The following is a 24,503-nucleotide window of genomic DNA, read 5'->3' as shown; positions in this document are numbered from 1 at the left end:
ACTTTTTCAAACTAAAAGCTTTAAGGACATTTTTTTTTTCACTAAGACTTGTTTAATTGATTCCATTCTTACAAGTCGCTTCTTGATTAATGCTGAGTGGCCTTTTGGTTTGAGATATTGTATGGATTCATGGTTAACACTAGACATTGTGAACTCTTCCTCAATTGCATTATCAGCAAATACCGCATTTATGGCGGCATGTGATCCCCAATCATCAAAACTTAAATCAATTGATACTAGATTTTGATAAAAATGATTTTCAACAATAACTTTATCTATATCTCTGGAGGTTGTACCATGGAAATTGGTAGGAAACCAATTATCAAATTTCTTGCCAATGTCTAAACAGTTTGCTGTTTCCAAAAACAGTTTCCACACTACATCGTACGCCGCACCCGATTTAGGCATGTTATTGTTGGCATCGTTCCCGTGATTAAAATCACCTACCATTATTTTGATTTCGTTAGGGTGGTTTTTATATAATATATCAATAGTTTTCAATATTTTCTTTTTGGCCCATACAGATTTAGCACTGTTATAGATACAGATGAACAAATACAGTTTATCATTGTAATTGAATGATATATCAATAATCCTTTGTTTTACCCAATGATCTTTAGGATGCTTCTCGATATCATATATTTCTTGTATTGTCATTGTTTTTTCCAATTCATCAACAGTGTCACTAATTTCTTGTGTTAATGAACCACCAACAAAATCTTCAACCTTATCCAAAAACTCCTTAGAGACAACCAAAGCCGTCAATGGGTACTTCCCACTTTCAATATTTGTATTATAAATTACTTCTCCTTCTCTTGATTGTTTCATCAAAGTTCCAATGCTTGATGGCCCCAATTCAGTCAATGCTGCTATATCTTTTTCCATTAATTTTTTGAGGAGGTCTGTTCTTACAGTCTTTTCAATATTCTTTAATGACATGGAAAGTAAAACATCATTTTCATCATAGTTTTCCTTCACATTTTTGGAACTAGGCAAATTTAAAAATGATTTTAAATTTCGAACACCATAAATACGTTTTTTCTTGGGTTGAGTTGAATTTTGAGTGTAGGTCGTGAATAAATCTAATCTTGAATGATCATCCATCTTGAACTCATGAGTTCATCCTGTGAGGGTTGATAGTACAATTTTGGTTGTAAATAAAATTGAACTATTTACATTTTTGGTTGCAAAACTATTTTTTACCAAAAAAAGCCGCTTATGAACAATCTACAAATAACTTTGACTTATTTGTATAATAATACAATAACAAAGGAAAATTGAAACGGTTTCATAAAGGCAGGACATACTCAAAGTATCTGTCTATAGAACTTACAGATGATGCATGCTGGTATTCTTGAACTTTAATGACTTTTTATGTTCACATATAGAATAAAGTTCAAACACTAGTTCCTATCCCAAAATATTTCTTGCTACACCGACAACGAATTATTCAAAAGGGCATGAGGCTAGACAATTTTGAGATTGAACTTCATCATCCTCTAGTTCTGATCTGGAATATTGATAGAAAAATTTAGAAGTTTGATACTTTATAACACTATATATTGCAGGGGATATATCTATATAGCCTCTTACTTTTGAATTTGCAAATTACACAAAACTATTGTCCGAAGTACTGTCCATTCTTACTAAGTTCGTATAAATTATCATCAATAATAGTGAATTTATGAGCAACTCTACTAAAGCTTTCCTCAAAATTATATGGAGATCTATTCCTGATAGTACTTCTTAGGTTTGCAAGTAATATTGAATAGCTAGAAATGAACTTCTACTACTTGTTTGAAAATGGTAGAGGTTTAATTGATGACTTAACATACTCGTTTTGAATGAATTATTTCCACTTACAATGTTGTAGTTGATGATACTGTCTCTTTTTGTCTTGTCAATGCATCTGCAAAGTTATTATTTTCAGTTGTAACATAACCAATTTTAATATTGAAGTCTCTACTAAAACATAACTATTTATGAAATCGATGTTCAACATGAGCATTGGCCGAAATTTATTATTCACAAGTTAAGCAACTGCCATAGGATCACGATTTAATTGAATAACAAATGTTGAAGCATTGTATGATTTAACAAGCTGTAAAGTTTTATACACATTTAACAATTCTTTTCCATTAACTTGAATATAATGATTCAGTTGAACTAAAACACCAGAATATATTGCAACAGTTAAGATAGATTTTTTATTTTTTGTTTGTTTAACAACAGCACCTCAAGCATTTGATGAAGCATCGGTGTTAATTATGAAAGGTAGTGAAATATCTGTACCTGCAACCTTGATTGCATTTGCCATTGCTTGTATTATTTTGATGAATGCATTAGTTGTTTCGTCATTCCATTTGATATTGTCATTTTTGAGTAAATGATATAATGGTAACATAATTTTTGCAAAAGTTTCAATATTTCCTCTTTAGTAATTACAACATTCAATGAGTCTATGTAATTGATGTTTAGATTTTGGTAGTTCGTAGTGTAATATTGCGTTGACTCTATCTGTGTAATGCTTTTGCCGTTTTCATCAATTATAAAACCAAATAATTCATAGTTCAATTGTGCTAATACTAGTTTTGATGGATTGCTTTTCAAACCTACTTGTTCAAGTTTAGTTAAGACTTTGACTATTGAAATCAAATGAGTATCTTATAACGATGGATTGTCATGTACTTCTTCCAACGGTGGAGCAGGAATAATTATATCATCAATATAAAGACAGATTTTAGGTAAAAATTCTTCTACAAATCTAATAATTGGACACATCCAAGGTTTAAAAAATGATTATTAGTGGTATCTTTCTTTTACATTGTAATGTGTCAGACTTTATGGAACTACTCATTGATCTTGTATCAACTATCGATTTTAATGTCTTATTGTGATGTGGAATTGAAAAAATTTGTTGTTCACAGATGAATTCGGCTCTGTCCAATGTTTTACCGAATAAACCTTTAACTGATTCATAATATTCGTCAATGCAATCGCCGATGTGGCTTCTTGGCAATGATATATGTGCAACACTTAATGATGTTTGCTTAGCATTTGCAGATAAAAATCCCTTTCTTGATCGATTCATTTCAAATTCTTGTATCTTGTCATCTTTCTAGCCATCAGCGTGCTTGAACTGGTGAGGTGATGTGTGAACACCCTTTCATTCAAAAATTTTTTGCGTATATTATTCAAATTTTGTTGATAACCTTGATCAATACTTCCTGGAAAATCTTCAATGTGTCAGTATCCATATCATGGTCGGTATGGTTTGAGTAAGATTGTTCTCTATCATTGTTGTGTGTTGAACTAATTGGATCATGTGTATGAGATAATATTGGTGATCAATTTCAGTCATCTGTAAGATCTAAGTCCCAATCTGATTGGTTCAATGATGTATCAGGTAAGATATCTTCATTTATTTTATCATTCGGGACAGTAGTTGTTGATAGTTCATTTATCTGACCTGATATTCCTGTGTTTATAAATTGTAATTATCATGCCGTTTTGTCTCCATTATAATTAGTACTAACAAAGTGATCATTAGTATGATTCGTTTCTAGATCTTTTTCTTCACTTTTATAATTTGTTGAACTAATTTCAGTCTTCATCAGGTCTTCATAATTTGTATTTGACTAATTTGTATTTACTATTTAAATAACAATTTTAGTTTGTATCTTTGTGAAGAACACTGATTAGAATAATTCTCAAAGTCGTAACCAGCTTACTCTTTTGCTAGATATTGAACATAACCTAGTGCTACTTTTATGATTTACCAGCTTGAATTGCTCCTTGACGTCTATAAGTATAATTTCTATCCAGTGGAGTTTGTGCTAAAGTCAGTTCTTATTTCGTTAGCACCATTCTTGTGAGTAGTATCAATGGTACTGGGTGTTTCATACTAAATTGTAATCTGAATTTCCATTAGACCAGCGGTAGTTGTTGCCTCATAAGTACAAATATTATTTTTTGAATTTTCAGGAGTGTTAACATTATTGGTTGAGTCGTAAGTTCTGGTAATATCATTTGCAGATTTTGTCGAGTATTGAATTCTGTGACAATTGCATCGACAATTCCGTTTTAACAACATTTCATTTGATTGCACAACAATGTCAAATTCTGCATCTTTATTAACCCCTAGTGAATGATGTCTTGAAGTAGTATTTCTTGATTCAGGAGATTTAATAGTTGGAATTTCTTCGCCCAAGAAGCAGTATGATCTCAATAGTAATGTGAGGTAAGACGACATAATTAATTAGTTGACTGAAGTGATAGTTGTTCACCGAAAATTAGGCTGTTCATAGTAACTGATGACCAAATTGAATAATGGATATATTTATCAAAATTAATATGATAATGGGAATAGCTCCAGCCTTTCTCAAATTTGTTCGACTCAATTTTATTTGTTTGTTTGGGTGAAGGTATGGACTGAAGGTCTTCAAATCAGTAAATTTGTATTGAACTTCACCTGTTGTATTGAATCCAAAGTTTTTGCAATTTTTAAGTAGTGATGAGTTCATATTTCATTAATGCTTTGAGAAACTAGTCAAATAGTCCTTCAAATAACACCTCATTAGTCTTAAATGGTTGATTGTCCACATTCAAATTAGATATCTACTTCTAATTCTAATACCGTAATATTTGTTTCAATACTCATAACTTTGTCCTAGTCTTGTCCTTTGTTGTAATCCAGGTGATGAGGTTCAAAAATATTAATTGTTTCAATATGGATCGCTTACTTAATGCGTATTATTAATGAAGAATGCATGTAACTTGAGTTCAATATAACGTCAATGTACCCAGACCTTGTGTGGAAGATTCAATTTTGATGAACAAATTAAAAATGTGATAAATGATATTGAATGATCAATCGATTAAGCGTTTCATTGATTCATCTAAAATGATACATCCACATTAGATTGAGATGTCAGAATATAGTATACACAATTGAGTAACTGAACAAACACGAAGATTTATATTTCATATGACTGTATTGCACGGTGATTTGGACTTTGATAAGTATAATTTGACTAGTGATATTGTTACTTCTGAACAGTTTAATGTCGATAGTTAACACCGCCCCCTTATGACTGCTATAATCGTAAAATCAATGACATATGCTGCTATCCATGTCCTTCCTATTATAAGCTAGGGATCAACATTTCTGTGATATGAACCTATAAATTATGTGGACTTTCATATAAGAAGTCTTATACTTTTGAAAATACACAAATTGTCATACATATTTTAAATCATGAAAATCATATAAATTTGAGACTTACGACTTCACCACAGATACAAGAGAAATAAAGTATTGGTTGTGTTAGAGAGCTTGTATTAATATAGCATGTACAAACATTCAATGAGTCAACATAGTTATAGCAAAAAACTTAAATAGGTCAATACGGCAGCACCATAATGATTAGGAGTCATTAAGTTCTTTGGCAGCTGGAATCAAATAATTATTGACGTACTTGCTTAATTGCCCGCTACTTCTAAAGACTCCTGTTCTGAGACCCAACAATCTACCAATATCCGAATAATTGATGTTACTTTTACCTTTGAATTCATGTAATATATCGCATAAGCTTTCCAATTCATCGTTACTAATAGGTCCTTCTTTAGCTTTGACTGCAATGTACTTATCACGGCAATTTTTTGCATCTTTATTCTGGAAGTTATCAGCAACTCTGTGGAAATTGATGACCCCATAAACCGAAAGTTCAGTTTCACATAATTCGACTAGTTTTTCAGTGTCAGCGTAATCCCAAAAATCGAAGTCTGCAACTACTCCTTTAAAATATATCCATTTACCATCTTCATCTACTCTAATTGTGCCTTTCTCGACTCTTTGATTAAAAGAATCCCACAAATGATTAAAAGGGGGCTCCAACGACTTACCAAAAGTTTCCACAAGATTTTTCCGATTTTCCACTTCATGAGGTGTATTCAATAATTCCAACAATGCACCCATCTCAGGTTTTTTAAGTTTTCTACTAGGTTTGTTGATTATTGGAGTTGTTCTAATCTTGAAGTTTATGCCACGAAAACTGAACTGATTTTCAGACTCACCATGCTCGACATTATCATCATAAATTTCTTGATCATAAAAATCTTCCCCTTCCACTTGATCTGAGTCAGTTATCTCTTCATCTGATAAAATTTCTGGATCTTCAACACCATCCAAAACTTCATTATCTTGAGCAAGTATAGTAGCATCGACTTCAGATACACTTGATTGAGCTTCGTTGCTAGTATTAACCAATATCTTAGTAAATTCATATTTACCTTCAACTAAATGCACTAGGTCCTCTCTGATCAAAAAGCTCCATAAATTTCTAATTATTTCATCCGCATATCCACTGTAAGCACCAGTCTTAATCAATGGCAAAATCAAATCCCACTTGATTCTATTATTAATAGCTCCGTTTTCTGATCTAAATTGTTTAGATCTGCTGAAATTAACCATTTCTAACAATTTTGATGACAAAGCAAAGTCAACCTGGTTAAAATCATCATCAGATTTAGAATTTCTAACCCAATTTGTTCCCACATTATCTATAAATTGACCAGCTTGTAAACGATTGAATATTAATTTGAATATAGAAATTGGGTCTGGTAGATCAATGTTTGACCAAATTTGTCTTTTGTTCGACTTCAATTTGTTCATACTATCTAAAATAAATTGATCCAATTGATTTTTGAAATCAAGAAATTCCATATCCGTTATATTGTCGTAATTTGATCCTAAAAAGGCATTTTTGAAATTCTTCCAATCTTGCGGTAAATCTTGATCATTTAATTTGTTGTAAATCTTTTGATACGCCTCAAACCCCCAACCTTCAACAGCCCTGTCTAAAATTCTATATCCATTAGGGTTGAGAGCCGTCGTTTGTACTGTAGCAGTCACATCTCTTTTTACTCCCATGTTGTTTGAAATTTCATCCAATTCCTCGATTGTAAATTTAACCATTTTTCCATCAATAAATTTGTGTTGATAAACCAACCCTACTTTAATAACATACAATTCTCTTATCAAAACTTTGACACGATCTTTCAATTGAAGTGGGGTAAGGTGTGAAAAACAAGTATCCTGTAATTCATTCTTTACTAGGTTCCATGGGGCTTTTATTGGATTATTCAAAAGTCTCAATGCGGCATTGGTCGCTAAAATCAATTGATTGGTTACCGCATCATCAAATACACAATCTCCCAATTTGAGATTTGTGGTATCATGAACCCATTTGTTGTCCTTTTTAATAATACTATGTTCACTCTTGAGTCTATCAAAAATCATTCTATAATTTTCAGTTTCTCCTGGTAAAAATGTTGGTGTAAAAATTCTTCGTTTATGAGGAGAATTATTCACTTTGTCAACAATAAGATTGTCCAACCCTTTGATATAATTAACAAAATCCAAATCTTCAAAGTTTGACATTTCCGTTTTGTCAACAATCATTCTTTTAAAGTTAGTCCATTCTTCACCTACGTTATTCTTCAAATTTATATAAATATCCTTCATAATGTCAATGATATTACTTGAATGAATACAAGTTCTTCTGTTGAAAAAATCATTTTCCTCAATACTTTTAGTACCATCACCATTAATTTTAACTAAATCAGATTTATCATAAGTGTATGTATCCCTAACGCGTCTTTTTGGTGTTTTCTCAACGCGTCTTCTTTTCTTTAGTGGAGCTTGATTTACACGATTTGTAAGGTCTTGCAAGGGACCTTGATTGGATCTTTCCATTTTCAATTGCTATGATCTTCTTGTAGCATCAGGTGATTGTAGATCAAATTCTTTTGGTTGTAGAAATTGAAAAGAAGAAACTAGAAAATCTTACGCACAAACATGAATTTTAAATTTGTGAAAATCAAAATTCAATATCAATTTAAAGATTACACAAATGCTGAAAACAAATCTCTGTAGACTGTAATTTTTTATTGCAATTTTCAAATTGTGTATCACTTGAACTACCAGAAACAACATGCTTTAACCGAAAGTGTCAACTGAAGATCAATTTAACAAATCAATTTGTGATTTTATTTGCTACAACCTGTGACTTTGGAGGAATTAATCAATTTTTAGATTCACATCAATCATGCGCTTGTAAACACTACATCATCAACGAAAAACTTTGTCATTGCTATGTTTATAAAAGCTCAGTTTAAACGTATCATGAGTTGAATATTAATTATATAAATTATCAAATAAATCTATTTTGAAACTTTTAACTTGATGGAGTAAATTGGTAACATTCAAAAATTTTAATTTAATAAAATATGAATGATTATTTGATTTAAGATAATAAGATAGTAAGATATGTTCTGAGCTTAACAGCACTGGTTCTCAAAGTAAGTTGATAGGTACCACGGCTGGATACATAGGATATGAAGAAGGAGGTATATTGACAGAAGGTTTATTAAGAAAACCATATTCAGTTGTTTTATTTGATGAAGTTGAAAAAGCCGCACCAGATGTGTTAACAATTCTTTTACAAGTTTTAGATGATGGTAGAATAACAAGTGGTCAAGGAAAAGTTATAAATTGTTCAAATGCTATATTTATAATGACATCGAATTTAGGTGCTCAATATATTGAAGCTAATAAAGGAAGTAGAATTGATTTAACAACAAAAGAATTAGTTTTAACTGCAGTAAAATCACATTTTAGACCAGAATTTTTAAACAGAATAACGAATATTGTAATTTTCAATAAATTAAGTAGAAAAGGAATTGCCAAAATTGTTAATATAAGATTAAAAGAAATTCAAAAAAGATTTGCAAATAATGGTAAAGATATAAAATTAGATTTAGATCAAGCAGCAATTGATTATTTATGTAAACATGGTTGGTCACCAGATTTAGGTGCAAGACCCCTTAATAGATTAATTCAAAGTGAAATTTTAAATAAATTAGCTATATATTTATTAAGAGGTCAAATTAAAGATAAAGAAACTGCAAGAATTGTTGTTGGTGATAAAGGTTTAGAAGTTTTACCAAATCATGAAGCTGATGATGTTGATATGGATGGTGGTGAGAATGAATGGAATGATGATGTAGATGATGATGATGATTTGGCAAGTCCAGGACTTGATTAAGTAAGTGTTATAAATTAAGTATATAAGATCATCGAAATAAAAGTTAAATAATTATAGTAACCATATTCTGATTTTTTTCTCTGTTGCACGGCACACAAGTATTGCAAATTGCTGCAAAATTGATGTTTCAGATTATTTTTCACAAATCATAAATTTTAAACCATTTATATTTTCAATCTTCATAAAATCAACAACATTCATATCCTCATTTCTAGTTTCGATTTGTTCCATATTACATTCGTATAACGTTTAAGTCGACAGAATGTTATTAGATTCCATTGTTGATATTCCATATAATCACCTCGTTAATTTATTAAGACGACGATCCAAAGCAAATTCAACCAATGGAGACTGGTTATAGCATCAATTGTAGCACCAAACCAATCGTCATCAGTTGAATTTGCTTAAAATAGTCACCTCAATAAATATACAGAATCTTAATCCTACTAAAATTTTTAATTGATTGACTTGCAAAATAGTCAATTTTCTTAATCATTTGATAAGAAAGACAAAAAGTTAACATGTGAAATCCCCACGTTTGTGATTTCTAATGATTAATTTCTCTAATTACCTTATTTGGAATCTTGACCTTTTTGAATCTTATTCAAACTGAATCATTTATTTAACCAAGGTCATGAATTAATTTTAAAAACAATTATATGAATGAGTAAGGCAATTGCTAAAGCTTGCTGTGACTTGTTATTATCTCAATTCCAATATTTATTTCTGATCATACCCAGTGGTTATCACCTTTCTAATTTCTAATCTCGCATGCACAATTTTAATACCATAGATTGTGAGAAATCAACAATCACTAATAACCTTGTTACGTAATCCATAACGAGTACAAATAAGCTTTGAACATCACTTTCTATTATTTTTGGCCATTTTGAATGAACATCTTTCTAATAGGTTATTCATCTAGTGACTTCTAATCTCGAAAATTTGGAATAACCTATTCAAAAAGAATTTTCATTCAAAATAGCCATCCTCCGTGCCCGAAAGAAAGCAATTGTCTCCAATTGATATGAGTGACATTATATTTTTGACCTAATGGTGGAATATCTAGAACATTTGACGTACCAAATAAAGAATCAGAACCTATATACACATCGAAATAATGAATTGGAAATGAAAAAACAAAATATGACAACTCACTAATAAATTAGAAAAAAATTAAAAAAAAATTTACAGAAAGTGTATGGATGTCAATTCTAACTTAGACACAACACTCAAGGCTTTGTAGAAGCACTTCCTCAATTTGTGAACCAATCCAAGTGATAGCGGCCCATTCCTTCATGTTTTCAAACTTATGGGCTAGTGATACATTTCACTCTTGAATGAATCAATGTTTAATTGTTTATAAATGTTTGCATATTACTTTTGAAGGTACCATTGTGGATGACATCAGGGCTGCTGCTAATTTAGCCGATGTATTTGAAATGTCTCTTAAGTGCTGTTATTTGGAAAGTGTTGATGCAGAGATTTTGGTTGAATTAATGCTGTTAGCGCCTGGATCAAATTAGACAATCTATTCAGAAAGGTTACATCCGCAGCTGATTCATCAATATTGGAGGCAATATTTGGGGATAGTTTTGATACATTTGCGAAGAAAATGAAGCTTGTGGAACAGGATGTTTGTGTTTACTCCAAAAGTTATTAAATTCCTGCTATAATATATTTGACAACAATGTTAGAAACTTATCGACACTAGATTTCGAAATTTAATTTGAAAACATCCACAAGTAAAACATGTTTGACGTTGGATCAGGACTGCCTAACTCAATTTTCAGCAATGGTTCTGTATGTATTTGCAAATTCCATTACTCCCAATGTTCATTTACTTTCACCTAAAAAAGGGAAAGATTTCAAGGATATTGGTCTTATCGGGAGACTCTAGTTGGTCAAATTCTATGACCTGCTCAATTCTTTCGTCCGTGTACATCATTCGCTGCAAGTCCGAACATCTCAAGAAGCAGATCTGGGCGACAGAATTGTGTCAGATATAGGATTTGCTGCTAGTCAGTTGTCCAGACATCTCAACAAGCCGTCATTGGAGCATATGGAGCATATTAAATATGTAAAATTTAGACTCAATGAAAAGTCAATTCGTCAAACACCTATTAGTCTTTGCTCCAAACTTATAAGAACAATTTTCAAATTTCATTCGATGATTCATTTCGAGCACCACAAAATCATTTTAAATGTTCAATTATAACAACTACTAAGACATTAGAGCAACGACTAGGACACTTACTGTTTAATTTCTCCCGAATAAATTTTTTAATGATTGATTTGGAGCTTCAATGGAACGATGAAATAGCCTTTAATCATTAATTTCTAACAATAACCTAAATATCTATTTAAGATTGTTTTTATTTTTTTTGATTGCCTTCTGTTATTTGACTGAAGTTTGATTATCATGTACTGGAGAGTTTATTCAGGAGAAAATGGACAGTAATGGTATTAGTGGAAAATCAACCATGTAATTAGTTCATTTTGGGACTACTTGTTGGGAATAAACATAAACCAAATTTACATGTCGAGATCAAGGTTCTCATAATCATATAACAGATACTTTTATCAACAATGAAAGATTTGAAATTAAAATCAAATCCAATAATAAATAATCATCATGGTAATTTTTATCATCGAATGTTTTGTGGGCCAAAACAGGTTTAAAACTACAAGCCACTCATTTGATTGTTCTATCTTTTTGCCCAAAAAAAGTTTAAAAAGACATAAGCTAATATCAATTCCAAATTTCCAAAAAGAAAAGAAAGTTAACATCGAAAAAGAAACATTCGTTAACGTTACAATTCTTAAAAATTTATAACGGAATCATTTGATTGAAAATTAAAGTGTTCATTTTCATTTCGAATGACTTAGCTAAACTAGTAAATTCAAACTTATAAAATAGAATTTAATCTTAAAAAATGTGGAGAATAGAATTAAGTTACTTAAGATAAAGCGCAATTATGTATGTATGTGTTCTTTATATTTACTTACTCATCTCAAATACTAGCATTGTGCTAACGAAAAAGCTTTAATTTCTGCTTTTTTTTGGGTTCTATACATTCAATTGATTCTAGTAATTCATGAAATCAATTGATCATTGGCGTATTCTAGGTCCACTTGTTAAATAAATATGAATTGATTCCAATTTCAAAATTCAAATCCATTTATAAAAAAAGCCGCTTACGTATTGTACTATCAAAAGATCTTCAAAATACAATCAATTGAGAATGAAAGGAAATTGAAAATATGTATAGAAATGATCCAAAGATGAGCAAATAAGTCGTAAAGAGAAAGAGACATTTACAATTTGTAGATACGTATGAAAACATAAAACATAAAATAACTTTATCAAACCAAACGTATAAAAATAATAAATGTCAAAAAAAGAAATGATAATATGATATGTGGAGTAAAATACAAAAAATTGATAAAACTGGATGCTTTCTGAGTTTAATGAAATATTTTCTGAATACTCGAAGAGATTAATTAATGAGGCTCCTCAATAGTTGTAATAACAATTACGATAAATAGGAGTAAATAATATTTCGTTATAAATATTATTTTCATACATTCAAGAGATAGTTACCTATATTAAATTCAGAATATAATATTATAAAAAATCTCAACGGTCAAATTGAACCAGTTGACACTACTTGTTGTACTGTAATGTACTGTAATTTCTATTGTCTCTGTTATTAGAAAGAAGGGAGGGGATTTATTTTATATTTTTTAATTATTCAATTGCGGAGTAAAATAGTACGTTCTAAAGTTTTTTTCTTTTATAAACTTTGTAATAAAAAGTAGAATTTAAGATGAGATGATGATTGGGGAAAGTTCTTTCTATACTTTAAGATTGTAGACCAAGTTTGTAGGGAGAAAGAATGATTGAAATAGGTAGGTAAATCGTTAGTCAATACTACAATATACTTAATTTTTATATATATGTATTGTCTTATCTATTAATATCATAAATACTGTATAACAAAAAAACATCTAATATCCTTAAAACCTTATTTAACCAAATGTATGTAAAAACAAAAAATAAGCCTAAATTTCAAAAAAACCCAAACTCCGAATTGAAAAAAAAAATCATTAAAACCTCTTCGAACTGAAAAATAACCAAACAATTGACCTCATTAAAAATTCATAACTCATTAAAACCTCATTAAAAGCCATGTAAAATATACCTTAATAATCATTATCATTACTAAACCTTCTAAATTTAAATTTTTTCATTTTATTTAAATAATTTAAAGAATTATCAACCATATTATTTAAATTTTTATTTAATATTGAACCACCAGTATTATTATTTGATGATGTTGAATTATTTCTTGTTGTTCTTGGTGTATTTGTTTCTTCTTGATCTTCATTTGAAGAATTACTTGATGATGATTCTAATTCTAATGGAATTGAATAATAATCATAACCTATTATCTTGTTATGTTTATGATTACTAGGTGATTTTGAATTTATAAGTTGTGGTAATGGAGGTGATATTGGTGGAGTTATTGGTAAATTTTGTTTTGAAGGGATAGTTGTATTTGATCTTTGTAATCGTATATTATTATTTGGTAATGAATTATTTTGCACTGTGGTTGTAGAATTAGTATGTGTAATTTGTTCTGATTTTCTTCTAATTATAGAATGATCAGTTTGAAATTTATAATTTTGTTGATTTTGATGGTTCTGATGATTTTGATACTTTATAAATTTTAAATATAAATTAATCAATATTTCATTAATAATATAATTTTTACATAAATTTAAAGTTGTTATAGATGGTAATTCATTTAATTTTAATTGATTTGATAATGAACAAGGTAAATTAATTTCAAATTCTGAATTGATTTGAAAATATTTTTTATATAAATTTATCCAATTTTCCTTAATTGATGAATCAGTTGTGGTATTAGTTAATAATGTTATAAAATAATTTAAATCTAATATAAATTCTAAATTTTCATTACAATGTAAAGTTTTAAGATAATTTAAAAAACTATGAACAGTTAAATTATGTTCATTCTCATTTACTAGGTCTTCATTTACTAATAATTCTTGTAATGTTGGTATATTCTCACCAAAAAATGATGATGATTTTAATTCTGAAGATTCTGATGATGATGAATTTAATGGAGTTGGTTGAGCAAAATTGCTAGTGTTGTTATCTATACAATTACATGTATTACATAATAATATTGAAGTATCAATTGAATTACTTCTAATTCTATTTATTGAATTTGGTCTTATTTGATAATCCATTTTTTCTATATTTTTTTTGTTTTCAGTGAATCATCTATTGAAATTGTTGTGGTTATTTTAGTTGTTCTGGGTACTATCAACTGTTCCTTCCTTTTTTGTTTACTTATTTGTCTGATTTATCAATTGGTTGGTTAATCAATTGGTTGTAAAAAATTATTTGGAATTCTAAGATTATATATATAAATATTTATAAAAGGGGAGATTGGAGTTTATATAATAAAATAATAAATAACCAGTAGACAAGTACAAAATATAATAAATTTAGCACAACGGTTTTTTTTATTTTGAGTTAAGAAATTTAACTTTTTGTGTGTTATGGTTTTGTGTAGTTAAAAGTTAATAGTTAATACTTACATAGTACAAGATGTCGTATACATTAAGACATTACATACACTTAGTGGGTTATGCATACAAATACACAAACACAATTTAGCATATATAATTTGTTAACTTGTATTAACGAGATAAATAGAACATAACCAACTAAAACTTCATAGTATTAACTATGTTGTTAAAGCCGAACAAGACATCTTTAACCATACAGTACAGGTGGCGTTTAGAAGTTGCTGAGAACGTGCAAAAAATGAAGAGCTAAAGATTCAGAAGGTAAATAGTGCTTACTATACAATATACTTTTTCAAAAAATATTTGTTAACTAAATTTAGTAATTTCATCATATACTGTACGTACAACTTTGTTAAAGTCAGGTACTTTTTTCAATCAATAAGAGAAAGGTAGATCTTACTAAAATTGTACTACAATATAAGCAGAAAAGTTTAAAATTTGTTTTTTTCAATTGATCAGTCTTACTCAAATGCACTCAAATCTCCTCATTTTTTTAATTGTTTTTATATTTGCATTTTCTTATCAAACGTTTTAGAAAATCTTTTTATAAAATTATATGTTAAAACTTTATTGTCTTACCCTTTTAAACTAAACCAATAAGTTAAAGGAACGTTTGATTGAGTAAAAACTTTACTCAACTTTCAATAATAGAGAGATTAAACTTTTTAAAACAACAAAAAGATCTTGAATTTCTTGACAAAACAAATTATACTTTACCAGCCTGAATAAAAAGTATAAATTCAACTTTTTACTATCCGTCTTGATGTGAAGTAATAGCCGATATCTCAATGGAGATAATCAGTAAGTAACTCCAATTACTTACTCGCCAAAGTTTCGAGAAAAATATCTACTGACTTAAAAGAATAAATATATGATCAAATAACATGTTATTTTTTTTAGATGTTTCAAAAAGTCAAGAAATATATTTTTACGCAAATTTATTCACAAGATCTAATCAATTATTGGTTAGAAAATAGAAAAATTTATTTTACAAATACCGAAGACATCATCTCATGAAGCGCTTTACGTTTGATCTCGATCTTACCATCACACTCTTTATAATTCTAAACAGGTCAAAAGATCTAAGATTTAATGTATCGGCTACAAAGACTTGGTCGGAGTTAAACAACCACAGCTCTTTAAATTTAGATAGTGGACACTGAAGTATAACAACAAATATACAATTAGAAGTACCTGATTGTTATTTCTATAATACATTTAATCATGTCATAACTAATTTTGTTTTGGTTATGAGACATTTACAATACAATAAAGTAAGCTGAAGAGAGAAAATCGCGTTTTTTACTTTGTTAACATTTATCTTTGTAACTGCTATAAAAAAATAATTAGCAAAATGTCGTCTATGATTATCTTTTATGCCACAAAATTCATATCTTCATACAATGTATAAGTATGTACAATAAGAAAGATAAAAAAAGCCATAATCCTAGTCCTGTGCAAATAGATATGACATGTATAGTCAGGTACATTCCATAATCTAGAATAATTAGTAAAACTATGCTTAATCTAACTAGAATTGATTGATAGAACCTTAAAATCAAAAAAAACGGTAAATGACGTCAATTTATTGGGGTTCTATTCCTCTCACTGAAAATTGCATTATCTTACATCGAGATAATAATTTATTATTTCTTACTATCTTTTGCAATTCAATTCAAAAAGAAAGAAAGAATATAATAAAGTTAAAAGTATAATATTTGAATTGAATCAAATGAATGAATGATACTTTCAAAGAAAATAATTAACGATAAACGTTTTGAAAATTTGAAAAAACTCCGCAATTTGGTATTAGTTTCTTTTGAAATCGTTCTACAAACTTACATTGAATTGAAGTAACTATCAAGATTAAAGTTTCTATTTAAAGTTATCAATTCTATTTTGTTCTTGTTCTTATCAGAACGTTATGCTTTTCAATTTTCGATTTTGATTTCGACATTTTGCTATCAATTGAAAAAATTATTGGTAAACATAACCTATAAACCTTAAATTAAAATTGCTACATCATAGATTTCAGAACAATAGATTGTTTTTTTAATTAGATTGATTGACAACGGTTTTTTTTATCATGTTACAATAATCAGTGGTGCTTAACCTTTAAAATCGTAACCCACTCAGCTTTTCATACATAATGCTTTACTTTTGTGGTTTTAAAATTCGGAGATAGTCATGATACAAATATATCTAGTAAGCTTATTATCAGATGATCACTCATTCAATTCAATTGAGATGACATTAAAAGTGCAACATCTTTTCAATAAAGAAATAATATGAATAAAAATAATTTAATCTGAGACTGATTAAAGATTGAAAGGGAAAATAAAGTTCTGGTAAAAGTCCAAGAACCACAATTGTTTCTTTTATTACAACGATATCTAGTATTGTAAATCTCTATTTGTTTCTTTTTTCAACTTTTGATGCTTGCATTTACAAGCAATTAAAATTATGCTCGTTATTCTATTAATAAAACTTTGAATCTACGAATTATATTACAAACTATACTATTATTCAAAGTTTTTTTGTTTTTCTGAAAACAATTATAGGAATCCTGAAGTAAAATATTTGACCATATATTTGAATACTAGACAATGACAAATGCAATCCATGCTAATGATTTATTGGATAACATTGGAGAGTTAAACTGTATTGAATCAAGAGGTTTCAACGACCAAATTTTATCTTTTTAGTCAAGAGATTCTCTAAATTTTGAAACATGATAATTAGATACATACATTTTGTGTCAAAAAATGAAGATTTTAGGATTTCTTTTTCTTTTTTTTTTGGTTGCAAAATTATATCTCTAGATCGTGATATACTTCAATATTTTCTCAGAAAATTACAGATGTGACCAATTCAATGCTTTTATGCTGTGGTCAATTCAAAGTCATGTAAATTGTTAATTAGGTAAGATCTAAACAAAATTTAAAGTATTTTGAAAATTGACAAAAATTCGACTAAAGACTTTTACCTTAGTAAAAAAGACTACAACATTAAGTAGTACATCAGATCATTGCTCTACGTTAATTCCACACTCTGTCAGCAAAAAACATAAATGTCTCTTTTAAGTAGCCCTTTATGATGTTATTTAGTTATTTGAAACATCCCAAAAATACTATCGATGCATAGATGATCTCCAAATTGGTATATGATTACCTTATAGTCTTTTAAAAAATCACTAGTGATGGAATAATGAGATGATAAATAAAAAAAGTATCCAAATGAAGAATAATTCAAGCTTAGACAAATTTCAAGTTTAGGCTATCTTATCGAAAACATCAAGGTCACCAATTCGTTCAATATTATGCAATTTGATTGATTAGAAGTCTGGATGAATAATTGATGAATCTGTCAAATCAGATATATATATATATAAGAGACCTACACATCAAATGGGTCTGAATAACCATTGAGTAAGGATTTGAGTGTTGACAATAATCCTTTCAATAACCATTCATTATGGAAAATGAATGACAAATTTAAAGTGTAGTGGTATCGGTATTATTTCTAGTTAAATGGAAATAATTTGCTACTAAACAAATCTAACAATCAACGGGTATTACTTAATTTACTTAGATTCGTCAATTGTCTATCCTTGGGTTTGAAAATCTAAACTTGCATTATGAAATTCGTCTTGTTTGTTAATTTTTACGGTTTTATACAAACGTAAAGTGAAAATTAAACAATTTAATTTGTTGTAGAATTTTGATGTTAAATTTTATACTTTAGGTATGTTATAGCTGTACCATGATATTCCGATACAAATTCCAAAACCCATTTAGCGATAGTGTTCAAACGATAAATTTGAGTCGATGAATTTGAACATGACTTCTAAACTCTTTTACTATATGGTTGATATAAGTCCGTTTTAATGATCATGTAAGTAGAAGAATGAATATATTTATAAATCCAGAGCGGAATTAAAAATGTGTCAGAAATTTAGAAGTCCTTTGTAAATCACTAATTTGGGATCATTTTTTCGGTACCGTAAATTTTTTATAATTCCGATATTAGAGCCGTTTGAACAAATGCGAGTCACAACTTAATAAATCCGATTCTACTTGAATAGTTGAAAAAGTATACCATGGTTACATGGTTATAACTTCAAATAATTGAATCATAAAAGTGGATTTAGGCTTTTACGCTCCAAACCGTTTGAGTTGGCTTAAAGATCGTTGGGTCATGAATCATTTTTAATTCATACGATCATCAAAGTCATTTATATTACACTTCGCGTTAATCTAATAGATAAAAATAATTATTCCGATTGTGGTGCGAAATCTCTAGATCTAAGATTTCAGATTCGCTTGTAAGATCTGACCAACACAACTAAAGTTCGACTTAATCAACTACCCTATGATTTCATGTTTCAAACTGTATAATTTGTATCATACATCATTGAAAGTATATCTCGAAACATGTAAATATGTTGGTAATAGTAGGGTCCTTTAACGGTATTTTTTACGTCAAAATTTTTAAAAAATAAAAAAAGAAATGACGGAGTTTTAAGACAATAATTTTTTTTTACACACAATGAAATAATAATGTTAAACAAATTGATAAGCATGTTGTACTTTGTTTCGAATGTTTATGAAAATATACGAATTCTATAACTGTTGGTACCTCAAGTTTTGAAAAGATCTGTTAATATAAAATTCAATCAATCTGCATCAATTATCATTAGATCTATATTTCTAGTTTTCATATTTTATCATTTTAATATTTTCATCAATGCTTGTACAACTAATATCGAAACTCATATAGAATTAGCTTCAATATATCATCATATCAAAAAGAATCAACTAAAACCTACTGAAAATGGAATATGTAGAAGAAGAATTAGAAGAAAATCGTATAGATCAAGAAATTAAAAATTTAAATGAAAATGAATATTCAGATAATAATGATGAAGAATATCTCAATATAAACTCAAGAAAATCAGAATCAATTAAACTGAAACTGTTATATCCTTATACAATATTTGAAAAAAATGAAAAAATTTTATTAATTATTATATTAAGTTCAATTGGATTTTGGAGTACTTGTAGTTCACCAATATATTTTCCTGCTTTACCAACATTAACAAAATATTTTAATACTACAGAATCAATAATGAATATATCTGTTGTTTGTTATTTATTATTTCAAGGAATAGTTCCAACAATTTCATCAAATTTAGCAGATACTTTTGGTAGAAGACCAGTTATATTAGCAAGTTTATTAATTTATATTGCTTCATGTATTGCATTATCTCAAACTAATGTATATTGGTTATTAGCTGTATTAAGATGTATTCAAGCTGCAGGAATTGCTCCTGTTATAGCTATAAGTTCTGGAGTAAGTGGTGATGTTTGTACACCTGCAAATAGAGGTTCAATGGTTGGAGCGACAGGTGGTTTACAATTAATGGGAAATGGGCTTGGTGGATTATTTGGAGCTGCTTTAATATCTGGTTTTCATACTTGGAGATCAATATTTGTATTTCTAGCAATTGGAGGAGGTGTAACTTTTATTGGAGCTTTTTTCTTTTTAGCTGAAACATCAAGACAAATTGTTGGTAACGGAACAGTAATGCCTAAAAATATTATGAATAGAGCTGTCTTGATATATATGCCATTTTTTAAAAAGAAAATGAGTAATGATATTGCAACAATTGAACCCAAAAAAAAATTTGATATTTTAGGACCATTTAAAATATTCATTAAGAAGGAGGTATTCCTCGTTCTTGTCCCTAGCGGGCTCCATTTTGCCGCTTGGCTGGCTGTTTTAACGTCATTATCTACAGAATTGGAAAGTTCAAAGTATAATTATGGAGTTATGCATGTTGGTCTTATTTACTTACCACAAGGGATTGCAACCCTCGTTGCATCAATGGGTGTTGGTAAACTAATGAATATATATTATGCTTATAGAAAAAGATTATTTGATGAAAAGATGAAGAATGTTCCGAAAGATCAACGACCCGCATTCAACATTGTTGCAACTAGACTCACTTTAACTATTGTTCCAGCTGCATTAATGATTATTGGATTAATTATATTTGGATGGTGCATTCAATATGAACGACATATAATTTCAATTATAATATCAACTATTTTAATATCTTTTTCATCATCAGTTTTTATTGCAATTTGTACAACCATGTTAGTTGATTTATATCCAAATCAAGGAAGTGCATCAACAAGTTGTTTAAATTTAATGAGATGTTGGTTAGCTGCTTTATTTGTTGGTGTTTTAGATAAAATGATTAAAAGTTTAAATCTTGGTGGTACTTATACTTTAATGGCTGGATTATGTTTATTATTTGATCTTTGTTTAATTTATGTTCTTTATTGTACTAATAAAGAATTAAGAGATTTTTCATCAAATCAAAGTACAAGAGTAAGTAGTACTACTTCATCAGTTATAGAATAGAGTATAGACAAGTTTAATTATTTATTTATGATAAAATTTATTAAACAATCATTCAAATGTATTTGTAATTTAGTGGTTATCATGTTTCATAATTTATTCTGAAACACTTTTTTTTCCTGACGAAAAGTAATTCCGACTATTTTTCAATTATAATAATTCTCACCAAGAATATTGAAAAAGTTAAATAATAACAATTAAAATGCTTGTCCAGGTTATTAGTCTTGTGAGAATTAAATTCAGTGATTATCATGAAAGTTGATTCATTTAAATTAAATCAATGACGGAAGGTGTCAAGCATTTGGAAACTCAAATTTCATTGACTAAAGTAAATAAACATGAACTACAATCATCGACCCAAAATCGTCCAAAAGTAGCTTCAACGCGATCCAGCACCTTCAGAAAAGTTCCATATACAATCTTACATTTAAGGGAAGAAATCATTATAGTCATTATAACAAGTTTATCAGGGATTTGGTCAACGTTATCAACATCAATTTACTTCCCAGCATTACCACAATTATCAGATGATTTTCAACTATCTCCACAAATTATTAATATATCAATAGTTTCATATTTGATATTTCAAGGTATTACACCAACTTTAATTGGTACAATATCAGATTCATATGGAAGAAGACCAAGTATATTGATATGTTTATTAAGTTATTGTTTAATATGTATAGCAATAAGTTTTGTTAATGTTTATTGGGCAATAGCAGTGTTAAGATGTTTTCAAGCAGCTGCTATTGCTCCAATTATATCAGTCACTTCTGCAATTATGTCTGATATTACTGAAACTAAAAATAGAGGAAAATTCATTGGAGCAAATATTGGATTACAACTTGTTGGTCAAGCTTTTGGTTCTTTAATTGGATCATTATTACTTGCGAGTTTTGATACTTGGAGAGTTTTATTTCTATTTTTAGCAATTGGAAGTGGTTGTGTGATGATTGTTGTATTGATAGTTTTACCAGAAACTAATAGAAAATTAGTTGGAAATTTATCAGTCAAACCAACAAATTTATTGAGTAAAGCTCCAATAATTTACATTCCTTATTTTCAAAGCAGATTAAACAATGCAAATGAGACTATTCAAGAACGAACACCTGTAAACTATTTGGACCCCTTCAAAATTTTATTTCAACCAATGATCTTCATGAGTATGTTGGCAAGCGGATTCCAATTTACTGCATTCACAATGTGTTTGACTTCTATGTCTACTTCATTACAAATTGATTATGGATTTTCAATCATTAAAGTTGGATTATGTTATTTAGCTCCTGGATTGGGAACATTATTAGGTTCAATAATAACGGGAAGAATAATCGATTTACTTTATGGACGTCAAAAAAATAGACATACAATTAAATATTGTCATTTATCAAAAGAAGAAAGACCAGAATTTAATATTATAGAAAGTAGATTTCAAACATCAATATATACAACCCTTTTGATAATATTGTTCTTAATAGTGTTTGGATGGTGTCTACAATTTCAAGTTCACATTGCTCCCATCTTGATATCCACATTTTTAATCTCGATAGGAACAGTCTCATTCATGAGTTGTATGAATACTTTATTATTAGATTTGTTTCCCGATAAAGGGTCATCGGCCACTGCTTGTTTGAATATCGTAAGATGTTTACTTGCTGCTGCTGGAATTGGTGCTTTACAGAGCTTGGTTGATAGAATTGGAATTGGTGGTACTTACACATTAATGTCCAGCTTTGTACTAGCATCATTTATAGTGCTATTGGCAGTCAAAAGATACATACAGAATCAAACTTAATTTGTCTATTAGTATTTACGCATTTTATTCAAAGACTATGTAGTTATATGTATATATATAGCGTTCATGTCATACAACATTTATAACAATGAAAATTTTGAAGTAAGTACAAAGATCTATTAATAACTTTATAAGCATAAATGTAATATGAAGATGAATTCCCTTATTGTGATGCACATTGAACACCTGGACCAGCACCTTGTCCTTCTTCATCATCTTCGTCATAAGCACTTCTTCTTTGTTGATGTTTGGCTGGATCGTATTTTGTCATATGTTCTTCATCAACTTCTGCATCAGCAGGAATTTTAACTTCTTGTCTTGGTGGTAATATAGTAGCTAATTCTTTTAATTTATCTTCATCTGCAAAATGATTTGGTGGGAATTTAACTGAAAATTTAAGTATTAAATTACCTTTACCTCCATGTCTATAAATTGGCATACCTTGACCTTCAACAATTTTTAGTTCACCTGGTGCAATAACTTCACCTGGTGTAACATTAATTTTAATCCAATCTCCTGATATATGTTTAAAAGCAATTTCACCACCTGCTAAAGCAGTTAATAAATCAATTTCATATTCTTTAAATAAATCATTACCTTTTCTTTGAAATTCAGCATTTGGTCTTTCATCAATAACAAATATAACATCACCTGGAGTAATACCTGGTTCTTGATCACCTTCTCCACTAAAAACTATTCTTTGACCATCTTTCATACCAGGATCAACATGAACTTGTAAAATCTTTCTTTCAGTAGTGGTCTTTTTACCTTTACATGTTGTACATCTATCTTTTGGATCACATAAATCACCAGTTCCTTGACATTTATCACAAACTGTTTGAAATCTTTGAATCATTGGACCCATTTGTCTAGTAACAAATTTCATACCAGTACCATGACAATCTGGACATTCTTTAACTTTTCCTGCTGCACCTCCTCTACCATCACAATCTTTACATAATACAGTTTTGTTTAAAGCTAATTTTGTAGTTTTACCTTTATATAAATCTTCCAAAGTACATCCAATACTATGTTTTATATCTTTACCTCTTGTTGGTCTTTGAGGTTGACCACCAAATCCTCCACCGAAAAATTGTGAGAAAATATCTTCTGCATTCATTCCACCTGCAGCTCCTTGACCTGATAATCCTTCTTCACCATATGAATCATAAATTTCTCTTTTTTGATCATCGGATAATATTTCATATGCATGACTGATTTCTTTGAATTTTTCAGCAGCTTCTGGGGTTGAGTTTTTATCTGGATGATATTTTAATGCTGCTTTTCTATAAGCTTTTTTTAATTCTGACTCACTTGCAGTTGGACTTACTCCTAAAGTGTCATAAAATTTTGTATCTTTGACCATATCTATAGATTCTTATATGCTAATGATTGATGTGAAAAAAATGAATTATATAAATGAATTGAATATGATATTATATTGTTGATGATTTGGTAATTATTAGATGCCAAATATTCAGTATTTATTTATGAATAACTCGTGCTAGTTTAATATATGATGCGTTAAAAGTAGTTTGAGAAGGCAATATCAA

At 29.0% G+C, this 24,503-nt stretch overlaps 10 protein-coding genes across 10 annotated transcripts; 4 read left to right on the top strand and 6 right to left on the bottom strand. All coding sequences in view use genetic code 12, as the record gives it.

Moving 5' to 3' along the window:
- Positions 1-6: 6 nt before the first annotated feature.
- Positions 7-1,104, bottom strand: KGF55_003528 (uncharacterized protein; the record flags this gene model as incomplete). The annotated part of the gene is made up of 1 exon (XM_051758332.1): positions 7-1,104. One exon carries the CDS (start codon positions 1,102-1,104, stop codon positions 7-9), a length of 1,098 nt encoding a protein of 365 aa, XP_051613900.1.
- A 1,684-nt stretch (positions 1,105-2,788) lies between these two features.
- KGF55_003527 (uncharacterized protein) lies at positions 2,789-3,257 on the bottom strand (the record flags this gene model as incomplete). Its single annotated transcript, XM_051758331.1, has 2 exons — positions 2,789-3,118; positions 3,225-3,257. 2 exons carry the CDS (start codon positions 3,255-3,257, stop codon positions 2,789-2,791), a joined length of 363 nt encoding a protein of 120 aa, XP_051613899.1.
- A 647-nt stretch (positions 3,258-3,904) lies between these two features.
- Positions 3,905-4,252, bottom strand: KGF55_003526 (uncharacterized protein; the record flags this gene model as incomplete). Its single annotated transcript, XM_051758329.1, has 1 exon — positions 3,905-4,252. One exon carries the CDS (start codon positions 4,250-4,252, stop codon positions 3,905-3,907), a length of 348 nt encoding a protein of 115 aa, XP_051613898.1.
- A 1,173-nt stretch (positions 4,253-5,425) lies between these two features.
- Positions 5,426-7,756, bottom strand: KGF55_003525 (SANT/Myb-like DNA-binding domain-containing protein; the record flags this gene model as incomplete). Its single annotated transcript, XM_051758328.1, has 1 exon — positions 5,426-7,756. The coding sequence occupies one exon, from the start codon at positions 7,754-7,756 to the stop codon at positions 5,426-5,428; it is 2,331 nt and encodes a 776-aa protein (XP_051613897.1).
- Positions 7,757-8,155: 399 nt separating this feature from the next.
- KGF55_003524 (HSP104) lies at positions 8,156-9,107 on the top strand (the record flags this gene model as incomplete). The annotated part of the gene is made up of 2 exons (XM_051758327.1): positions 8,156-8,180; positions 8,374-9,107. The coding sequence occupies 2 exons, from the start codon at positions 8,156-8,158 to the stop codon at positions 9,105-9,107; spliced, it is 759 nt and encodes a 252-aa protein (XP_051613896.1).
- A 1,752-nt stretch (positions 9,108-10,859) lies between these two features.
- On the top strand, positions 10,860-11,325 carry KGF55_003523 (uncharacterized protein; the record flags this gene model as incomplete). The annotated part of the gene is made up of 2 exons (XM_051758326.1): positions 10,860-10,905; positions 11,117-11,325. The coding sequence occupies 2 exons, from the start codon at positions 10,860-10,862 to the stop codon at positions 11,323-11,325; spliced, it is 255 nt and encodes an 84-aa protein (XP_051613895.1).
- A 1,988-nt stretch (positions 11,326-13,313) lies between these two features.
- RGS2 (GTPase-activating protein) lies at positions 13,314-14,387 on the bottom strand (the record flags this gene model as incomplete). Its single annotated transcript, XM_051758325.1, has 1 exon — positions 13,314-14,387. One exon carries the CDS (start codon positions 14,385-14,387, stop codon positions 13,314-13,316), a length of 1,074 nt encoding a protein of 357 aa, XP_051613894.1.
- Positions 14,388-19,565: 5,178 nt separating this feature from the next.
- KGF55_003521 (QDR1) lies at positions 19,566-21,161 on the top strand (the record flags this gene model as incomplete). Its single annotated transcript, XM_051758324.1, has 1 exon — positions 19,566-21,161. The coding sequence occupies one exon, from the start codon at positions 19,566-19,568 to the stop codon at positions 21,159-21,161; it is 1,596 nt and encodes a 531-aa protein (XP_051613893.1).
- Positions 21,162-21,438: 277 nt separating this feature from the next.
- KGF55_003520 (QDR2) lies at positions 21,439-22,950 on the top strand (the record flags this gene model as incomplete). The annotated part of the gene is made up of 1 exon (XM_051758323.1): positions 21,439-22,950. The coding sequence occupies one exon, from the start codon at positions 21,439-21,441 to the stop codon at positions 22,948-22,950; it is 1,512 nt and encodes a 503-aa protein (XP_051613892.1).
- A 163-nt stretch (positions 22,951-23,113) lies between these two features.
- YDJ1 (type I HSP40 co-chaperone) lies at positions 23,114-24,316 on the bottom strand (the record flags this gene model as incomplete). The annotated part of the gene is made up of 1 exon (XM_051758322.1): positions 23,114-24,316. One exon carries the CDS (start codon positions 24,314-24,316, stop codon positions 23,114-23,116), a length of 1,203 nt encoding a protein of 400 aa, XP_051613891.1.
- Between the last annotated feature and the right edge of the window lie 187 nt (positions 24,317-24,503).

The sequence above is a fragment of the Candida pseudojiufengensis genome, assembly GCF_024610245.1.
Source record: "Candida pseudojiufengensis strain CBS 10847 chromosome Unknown scaffold1, whole genome shotgun sequence".
NCBI classification, from domain to species: Eukaryota; Fungi; Ascomycota; class Pichiomycetes; order Serinales; family Debaryomycetaceae; genus Lodderomyces; species Lodderomyces pseudojiufengensis.
Note: the sequence above shows the minus strand (reverse complement) of the source record. Positions and strands in the feature narration are given on the sequence as shown.